At 30.1% G+C, this 9698-nt stretch overlaps 2 protein-coding genes across 3 annotated transcripts in view; both read right to left on the reverse strand.

The window, feature by feature from the left end:
- LOC107648585 (protein LIKE COV 1-like) overlaps positions 1-1284 on the reverse strand; it is a 4979-nt gene extending 3695 nt beyond the window's left edge. Inside the window, exons 1-2 of the mRNA XM_016352397.2 lie at positions 880-1284; positions 20-72 (exon numbers count right to left, since the gene is read on the reverse strand). Of these exons, the coding sequence (XP_016207883.1) occupies positions 20-72; positions 880-1077 (251 nt within the window). The 5' untranslated portion in view covers positions 1078-1284. The remainder of the gene's footprint in view (positions 1-19; positions 73-879) is intronic.
- LOC107605744 (glucan endo-1,3-beta-glucosidase 7) lies at positions 2088-6918 on the reverse strand. 2 transcript variants are annotated; one of them, XM_016307715.2, is made up of 7 exons: positions 6758-6918; positions 6513-6671; positions 5340-5578; positions 4841-5110; positions 4260-4616; positions 3283-3580; positions 2088-2455 (listed from the first exon to the last, which is right to left on the reverse strand). In XM_016307715.2, exons 1-7 carry the CDS (start codon positions 6819-6821, stop codon positions 2418-2420), a joined length of 1425 nt encoding a protein of 474 aa, XP_016163201.1. In that variant the 5' UTR covers positions 6822-6918; the 3' UTR covers positions 2088-2417. The 2 variants fall into 2 exon arrangements, with proteins under 2 accessions (XP_016163201.1, XP_020961039.1); XM_021105380.1 differs by lacking the exon at positions 2088-2455 and having other exon boundaries at positions 3291-3872.

A 9698-nucleotide genomic window follows, 5' to 3' on the forward strand; every position in this document is an offset into this window, starting at 1 on the left:
TAGATAAACTAAAGCATACCATCCTGTCATGAACTTCTTTGATGCCCAGCTGCGAATTACTTTTAGAAACGCCTGAATTATTAAATAACCAAAGAAATTCAAATTAATTTCACTCCATCAAGGCAAATTAACATATGTATGTACAATGATTAACATAATTACTATTGGGTCAAGCAGGGTTTTACTTGAAGTGGTGACACTTATGTTTTTTCGTCTAAAGGATTAAGAAATCAGAATATAATATCATTTTGTTGGGGTGAAATTCAAGTTACATAATATTCAATTTGATCTCTGGAATTTGAAGTGGAATTATAATTGATTCAATTCAACCTCCAAAATTTATAATAGTAATTCATGTTAGCTCATGAGCTAAATTTCGAGAACTGATTTGTTGATTTTGCATGTTAATTTGTTAAGATTTAAAATTTTCGCCTAAATTTTATGTGATTGACACTTATTAGACCTTCTAAAAGCTTGATTGGTTACTAACAAGTTCAATTTGAAAATTTTGCGCTGAATGAAATAATCAAGCTTCTAAAACTCTAAATAATCTTAATTACATAAGTTAATATCAATACAGTTAACGGATATTAGCTCAAGAATTTATGTGAGTTACTATTGTAAATTTTGGAGTTCATCAATTTAAGTCTATTAAAATTTTAAGAATTAAATTGAATCCAACCTCAAATTTAAGGGCCAAACGGAATATTATTTCTATATAGAAATTTAAAGTACACACAAATCTTTGAACGTAACAGGCAATTTCATGAAGATAGTATTTTTTTTTTCTTCGTAATAATGTAAATCAAAGAGGACATATTACAATGGAGGAAAAAATGATAGAAATTAAAAAGAAAAAATAAATATAATTTGACGAACCTCTTGGCCAGTGTGATGATGATGTGGGGTGGGAGTAATAGGGCCTGGTGATGAATTATTAGAAGAAGATTTAAAGGCTCCATTTTGATCAGAAATGGTTGAGACAGGGATCAAAAGCTCAAGATCTCTGCTTGCAGCCATGATGTTTTTTCTTTGATTCCCAATTGTTGTTGTTGTTGTCTCTTTTTCTCTTTTCATGAAGAATTATTATTATTAATTAGGGGGAATCATGGATGATCATATGATTCATGATCATCAATTTGGTCACTCACTTCCTTAGAGGGATACTCGGAGAACCATGTAACAGAAAATGTTGAACTCTAACAAATCAATAAAGGGTTGTGTTCCATTTGTCCTCACCTTAATTCCTTCAATTAATAGTCTTAAATATCTACTTACTTTTATAACATAGGAAACAGTTTAAGTGCACTGGGAGTACCGGTACACCAGTTGTTTTAACCGTTGATCTAAATTATAAAAAATATATATAATATATATTAATTAAAATCAACGGTTAAAATAACTGGTGCACCAGTACTCCCCGATACACTTGAAATGTTTCCTATAACATATATTATATTATTATGTGTTCATGCGTTTTTATTTTTATTTTTCTCAAGGAAAAAAGTTAGTTTAGCTTCAAAGTTTTTATATAATTGAAAAGAAAATTAAATTGAATTTTTCAAAAGGATTATTATTAGTCGGTTTTTATAAGAAAGTTGCAAATATTTTTTTAAAATTTATCTAAATACATAAAAGTATGTTTTTTCTTTTCTTTTTCCATTGAAAAAGGTGACTAATTATATATGGACTTTAACATATGTATGTGTGGAGTTGAGCCACGTCTATGGTTAACTTTGAAGAAATAGTTCATTTTTTTCCTTTAAATTATAAATTATAAATTAAAAAAGTTTAAGGGCAGTCATTTTATTGAATTTTGGCTAGCATATAACTAGCGTGACAACTTAATTTTTGATTCGGATCGAATTAAGAGATACCGTTAAAAAAAAAAAAAGGATAGAAGATGGGCAACATTTTCCTTAGTTAATACACATAATTCTTCATCAATTATGCAGCCTTACACCAAACCAACAAATATCATCAACATATAGATTGAGTTTAGATAAGTTCGTCTAATTTTTAACGATATTAAATCCGAGTATCGAAAAATGAATACTACTTATATTTAAAAAAACTAGTCATAATTTAAGAGGAAAATTTTCATTTATATTTATAGTACATAAACAATATATATACATGGACCCCGGATTCCAAGTTTGACTCCATATATATAATAATAACAATAATAATTAAATTAAATCAGATTTCGCCACTCCACATACACCACAAAACACTGAACTAGCTTACTTGGTATTTGATAGAGACATTTTCCAAAAAAAAAATTACACTTGAAATAGAGGAAGATCCTCCACCATACATGCATGCACACTCTCCATTCCTTAGTGATTAAGAGAGAACACTTCAAAAGAGGGGGGAAAAAAGGAAAGATATACTTTATTTACTTTCTTGATTTTAGGTTAGGCATTCCTTCCAACGTAGACACAATTATTGTAACCTACAAAAATAAAAAAAAGATTGTAAAGTCAGCATGCTATTTTAGTGGGGGATGATCAATGAATCTAGGGTGGGGGAAAAAATGAAAAAGGCAGGAAAGAGATTTAATCATCCAATTAAACTTGGCTATGTGAATAAAAACAATTTAACTTTCTTTTATGTATACTTGAAGATCAATGTAAAAATGTTTTAGGTTTAATTACTCAATTGCTATTTATAGTTTTATCAAAATTTCAATTAGATCTCTGTATTTTTTTTTTAATTAGGTTTCTACACATTTTTCACTTTTATAATTAGGTATTTTTTATCTAAAAAACATTAAAATTAACCGAATATTTCTCCCAAAATACATGCGATTAAAGATCAAATTATGTTTTTAATTATGAATCCCTTCAATTTGCGAAAAAATATTCAATTAACTCTAATATTTTTTAGACTAAGAATGACCTAAGTATAAAATTAAAAGCAATGTAGGGAATAAAAACGTAATTGAAAAAAAAAATATAAGAACCTAATTACAAATTTGATAAAACTATAACGACCAACAGAATTAAACCAATATTTTATAATAAAATACACAGAAATAATGTTACCATAACATTTTCATGCAATTCATATTTATATAGGATCTTGTAAATACCACCACCAAAATCTAACATTTAGACAGAAAGGGATGAACAACCTAGTATTGTGTCAAAGATAACAATGAACGAACACATGGAACACTTAAGAATGAAGTCTTTTCCCATTAGATAGAGTCAAAAAAAAATCTTTTCAACAAAAAGATTCAAAAATAGTACGTAGGAAATTGCGAACGAATGAACTTACTTGGATTATTCGTGGACAGTACAGCTGTCTGCGAGAAATCACAAGTCAATGGACTCCTTCCAGCAGATTGATAGAAGAGATTCATGGCAAATGCAGCATGGTTTGAAAGTGTATTTGGTTCAAAACAAGCTCCACCAGGTTGTATTGGAGTACAATCAATACCTTGACCACAAGCATAGTCCAAGTTTGCTTGTAGCTGCACATCCGTTACACCGGATTTCGGCACACACCATGTTGATTTGTTTTGTGTTGTTGGCGGCCGTGGAGTCGCCGGAGATTTAGACATATCCGGAGTAGTCTTCAAACCAAAATTTTTAAGACATTAACATATATAATTGTTAAAACTTAAAACAACATTGTTGCTATTGCTATTACTAGAGTAACATTAAGGTGAGAACTGTAGAGAGTGTGATCATTAAAGGTTGCAAAAAAATGGCTTCATGGCCATTTGAGAATTGTGCTTTGTTTCGAGTTGGACTTGGCCCTGTTGATGCTGGAGTCACCGGAGGGTTTGACGACACGGCCGGTGTCGACGGAGGGTTTGAGTTCGGTACATCCGGTGTCATCGGAGATTTTGACACATCCGGACTCTTCAAATCAAATTAAAGAAATACATTGTCAAACACTACTACACACTATAAAGTCTAGAAAAAAAAAAACATAGCTTGTATTCTAAGACACAAATTTTCTTATATTTCTGGTCTTTGTATTTGTGTCTGATTTACCAAAAAAAAAACATAGCTTGTATTCTAAGACACTAGAAACCAACTTTTGCAACCAATATCAGCCAATTCTTTTGAAATTACTTAAAATTGGCTAATATTGACGAACTAAAAGTTGGTTCTCTATACTTTCTTCTAAGATAATTGATATGACGAGATATGAACAACACATAAACACAAACATTTTTCTTACACTAAGATTATGTCATAATTATATATGTAACCATAAAGTCATATAGAGAGTTATGGTCATACCGGTGCTACAACAGGGCTTGTGCTATTCTGTTGTGTCTGCTGTTTGGAGAGACCAGCATCATAGATCATGGATTGATCAGGGTTGAATAGACCAAAAGATCTCTCAGAAGTTGGTCCTGGCTTCAAATCCTCATCATACAATGCGAAGATGTAAGTGTCAACCGATTTCCCTGGCATCAATGGTGTCCCAACCATGGATCTAAGGTGCGCGATGAGGTTACCGTTGTAAGCCTTGGCGTTTTCAAGACTCGGACCAACCTCACTGCTGTCTCCTTTGTATGGCCAACCTGTCTCCGCAACCACGATCTCAACATCCTTAAACCCCATTGAGTTCAATGCAGAGCGGACAGCATCAACCTTCGTTCAACCAACAACCATGTTACGTGTACACAAAAATCAGGTACTAAATTACCTACCCAGAATGCTCAGTTAACTTCATATAAAGTTGATAGCTGAGAGTGTTAAATGATTTGACAGGTTTGACTAAATGTTTTCAGTTATCAACTTTCTATAAGATTAACTAATCATGAACTATGACGAGTCAAATATGACAAAATATGATTTTAAATTGCAATGGAGACCTGAGCATCAAACATGTTCATGTATTTGATATTGGTGTTGGGATCAAGTCTTCCAGCATTGGGTTGAAAGAGGCAAAAGGCCAAGTTATCTTGCCTCCCAGGATCATCTCTATAAGCAAAATAAGGGTAAGGGTTGATGGCAAACGGCGACCCCGTCGCATTGTTAAACGACAACAATCCTTGTAAAACGGTGGAGTATTCCGGGTGGAACCTCCCGGCAGACGGTGGCTCCGAGTCCTTCAAGACCGCCATTGAATGAACCGTTGACACCTGTATTAAATACCATACGAAATATATGTTAGAATACAAAATAACCGTATTAGTGACAACTTTTATGTAATATGTAATGTAATTTCAACAAAGTAACATGAGAATCAATAATTTGACTGATTTATTTATTGTTTAAATTTAAAACCAATAAAAATTTTCTTTGTTTCTAAAATTTTCCCCACATTAATAAAGATACTAATATACTATAGATTGAGTTGAGAGTTGAGACCTTAATCTTGCCTCCTAAATTGGCGGCATTAAGGGCATTTTGGACATTTTGAATGGCGGGGAGCATCTGGTTCATGAGATTTGGATCGTTTGAGGTTATAATCTCGTTACCAACGGTTATGAGGATGATGTTGCTGGCTGGGTAGAAAGGTACAACGTTGGAGCTCACCCAGTTTTTGGCATAGTTTGGATCCGATGCAAGTGATGGAATATCCCCATTTGCTGCTCCAATTACGATTCCTACAAAATGTTCAATACAACTTGTAAGTTGTTTTGAGTTGGAGAAAATTTACATGCAATTGTCTCTATGTGAATTCCATCCACAATACTGACAATTTAGTCAAATCTATCAAATTATATAACTATTTTCGACTATCAATTGAACACATACAACAGTATGCGAGTCTTACTTTTTAAGTTTAACCGGTCAATTAATTGTCCAATCACATTATCCATACTCAGTAATTCACCGAAATTGATATAAAATATAAAAATAAAAAAAAAAAAAATTTCATTGTCAAATTTTCAAAAATCTCAAGTTTTTAATTATGTTTACAAAAATTCGCAACAAAATATAATCTCTACAACTGTTTTTTAGAATATATATTTGGTTATTTTGTTATTTTAAAAACTTATTTATCAATAATATCTTTTGAAATCATTTTTGTAAACACTATAAACTTTTAAATATCATTTTAGGTACACATAGCCGTTGTAAAAGAGTATGTAACATAGGATGCAGAGTCAGGACAAGCAAAACAGAGTATAGTATGACTGTATCAGATGAATGTAAAGGGGTTCAAAACTTCCATCAAAATTTTAACCCTAACTTTGAATTACTTCATTTAGTTCCATGTTTTCTTTAATAAAGTAATTTGTAAATAAGTATTTGAGAAATGAAATTAAATAGGGCACAAGATATAAAATAAATTTTATTTCAGATTTTAATTTTAAAAATGTAGAGAGACTCGTTAACTTTACGTCAATTTAATAGTACAAGAAAATCGTTAGACGTCATTATTTAAGACTCTCAATTATCAATTATTTAATAACTATTTAATAACTTTCAGCTAATGAGTATAGTAAATAAAAAAAAAAATAGAAGTCAAGTTTTAATAATTGTTGTCAAATTTTTTTATTTTTTTTATAAGGTTTGAAATATTTAAATACGCACCAATTCCAGTGTTGGCGAGTGCTTTGATAATAGCAGGGTCGGAACCGTACAAGCGAACTTTTCCGATGGCGGTGGATTGGAGCAGCTTGGCGGTGGTTGACGGCGGTGGAAGGTTATCAGCCACCTGTCCATAGTTAACCCCTATGAATGATTCACCACCTGCAAATAACAACAACAATTTTTTATTCACTTTCATTTCCCTATGACGAGAGAGAGAGAGAGAGAGAGAGAGAGAAGTTAATTACTTGCGAGGTTGAATGCAAAGAAGAGAGAAAGAAGGAGAGTAAATGGATCAAGCTTCGTTGCCATGTTTTCAAATCTGAACTCAACGAAATCAAAGGAAAGAACTTGCAGATATATATAGAAGGAGTGAGTTTGGGTTAAAACTCAAAAATAAAAACAAAAATTAAAAAACCTGGAAAGTTCATAATACAGTGAGTAGTGACATTAAGATAAAAATAAATAAATAAAGAAAAAATATATATATTTTGTTTTTTTTTTTTTATCAAAGATAGGAGACTCGAATTTGTAACTTTTTAATTGAATATCAGCTTAAAAAATTTTCTTTCATAACCAAAGATTATACTAATGTTAATTTATTTATATGCATTACGTATTTATGAGACCAGGCTAATATATATATAAAAAAAGAAATCGGTAAAATAAGTAAATAACTTGTGAAAATGATTATGGTTAGATTATAAAATATAACTTAATTTAGCTGAATAGTTAATTTATTCATTTTATTAAATACACTTTAGAAGTTTGAATTTCACTTTAGATATAACAATAGTTTATTAACAAGTAACAATTTTTAAATGGCGATATTTGGGAAAATCAAGCAATATCACGTTCAACTCAAAATTTTAAAATATCAAGTTAACGAATCTCTTATTTTATAATCTCTTTACTTTTTTTTATTTTTTTTGATTGTGACTAATTTTATGCACTCCTCACACTTGTAATATTAAAATTTACTTAAAAAAATTATAAAAATAATAGATGTTCAATGATTTTTGAATATATATGAACGTTATAAACATTTCTCATTCAAAACCGCCACAAAAAGTAAGTAACATATATGGCTGCTTTTGAATTTGAAAAAGTTAGAACACATGAATTGAACTCGTATGTACAAATAGTCAAATACAATAATACAATAACCACTTATTTATTTATTTTTTTTAGATGTGGATTACTAAGGAACTTTACCTTACATGTTAATCAAAGAACATTCTCTCAAGTATTGCATGAAGTCACATTAAAAGTTTGAATATGGTTTTGAACGACACATAAAGGAAAGTATTTTATTTTAGAATCATGCATTGTCCTCAAAAGCTGCATTCTTTGGTATCATATTTTGAGGCCTCTTAAAGGGGGTCCCCAATTTAAGTAGAAAGGGTAAGGAAACCATGCCAAGGTTAGCATAATATTCAGGCACCAACACTCTTCGAATTTTTAGCACTACTACACCTGCAAAAGAGAGTATACACAGGTTAGAATGGAACACTAGGATATTCTTCCAGATTAGAAAATTTAGAATTGGAGTTATCTTTATTACCGTAAAAAGATAATTAAGGTAAATAGTAATCTTAAAAATTTATCCGGATTAGAGTAAATTTATGCAAATTTACTTTAATTTTATCCGAGTTTATCCAAATTCAAGTTAATTAATAAGTTAATTCATTTGATTTTAGAAGTACAAATAGACATGGACAAAAGAAGAAGTTTCACTTAGTTCTTTACAATTTTATTTTTCTTTCTTTGAATGTAATGAATTTAGGTTGAAATCTTCCATTTTTTTTATCCTTGAGGTGGAGTGTGTCTGTATTGTTAATTTAGAGATTATGGTTTTATAATTGAAAATTGGCTACTTTGGATATTATTAAGGAATTCCAGATATCAATTTAAACCAAATTCAAGTTTGGTACATATCAGCATACAGCTAAAATGTCAATGTTTTAACAGAATTTCTGCGAGAAACTAACGGAGATTCACTTTTTCGAATTTCAGGAATTTAATTGGTCATTTTTAAAAGTCAAGGACTAAATAACAGCGATTTGAAATTAATGGACCATTTTGAGTATTTACTTTTTTATCTAATAAAATTTTACATACTTTTAATAAAAAAAAAAAGTTAATTAATTTGATTACTCCAAATTTTAAATTTAACTCAAAAGTTTAACGGTATTTTTTAACAATAGAATTTATTTCATTTTTATTTATTTAAAAAAAAAACCTCTTATACCTAAGAAGAGGCAATATTTATTTATACATCTTTTTGAAGAATAAGAGGAGCGACAATAATTTTGGCAATGGCATCCACACAGATTTCCAATTCAAACCATCAAACACGCCAAGTGCAAATTTGCTATATATTACGCCATAGAATACCAAACTCAATTATTTAAGGTCAAATAATGTTTAGCCTTTAGCAACAAAAAAAGGTTAAAAACAAAAAGAGGCAAATAATAGAAGATGTTTTGAGTGCTCGTTTTCCTCTTTTCGCTTGGCTCCACAATTAAAGTTACAAGATGAAACTAAAGTTGCATACGAGTTTTTCTCTCGACAAGGTGTTTTTCGGCAATGTATATGGGCCATGGTCACCACTTTGGGTTGAATAATTGTTCCACTCTCATTTCTTAATTCATAAGTTTTCCAATCAAACATACATAAGTACGTAACCATGTAAAATTGCTACGGTAGTTTAGTAATAAAATATAACAAAGGAGTATCATTATCAATTAGAGAGTAACAACATAGCACTCCCACTTTAAGATGCTTTTTAATTTATTTGTTTCTATAAATAAGAACGAAATATTTTATTGTGTAACTAGAATTTAAAATTCATCACTGTGTGATTTAAATAAATGAGTGAATATATGACAATATAATTTATGAAGTAAGGATACTTGTTGAGTTGTTATATCGGCGTGTTGAATACATTTTAGACATGACATTTATTAACACTTGTCCGATATGTTTCTGTTATGTCTTACCGTGTTTTAATAACAAAAATTTATAGACACGCTTGCATGTCTTTATGTATCAGTGTGTCGAGTTTTATTTTTAACATGTACCTTTAAAATGAGGTTTTGATAAATAATAATAAAAAAGACTTAAAAAATAGTCAAAAAATTATTTGATATTTTAATATCAATAAAATATCAAATATAGTTATAATTT

The sequence above is a fragment of the Arachis ipaensis genome, chromosome B06 (genome assembly GCF_000816755.2).
Source record: "Arachis ipaensis cultivar K30076 chromosome B06, Araip1.1, whole genome shotgun sequence".
Classification (NCBI taxonomy): domain Eukaryota; kingdom Viridiplantae; phylum Streptophyta; class Magnoliopsida; order Fabales; family Fabaceae; genus Arachis; species Arachis ipaensis.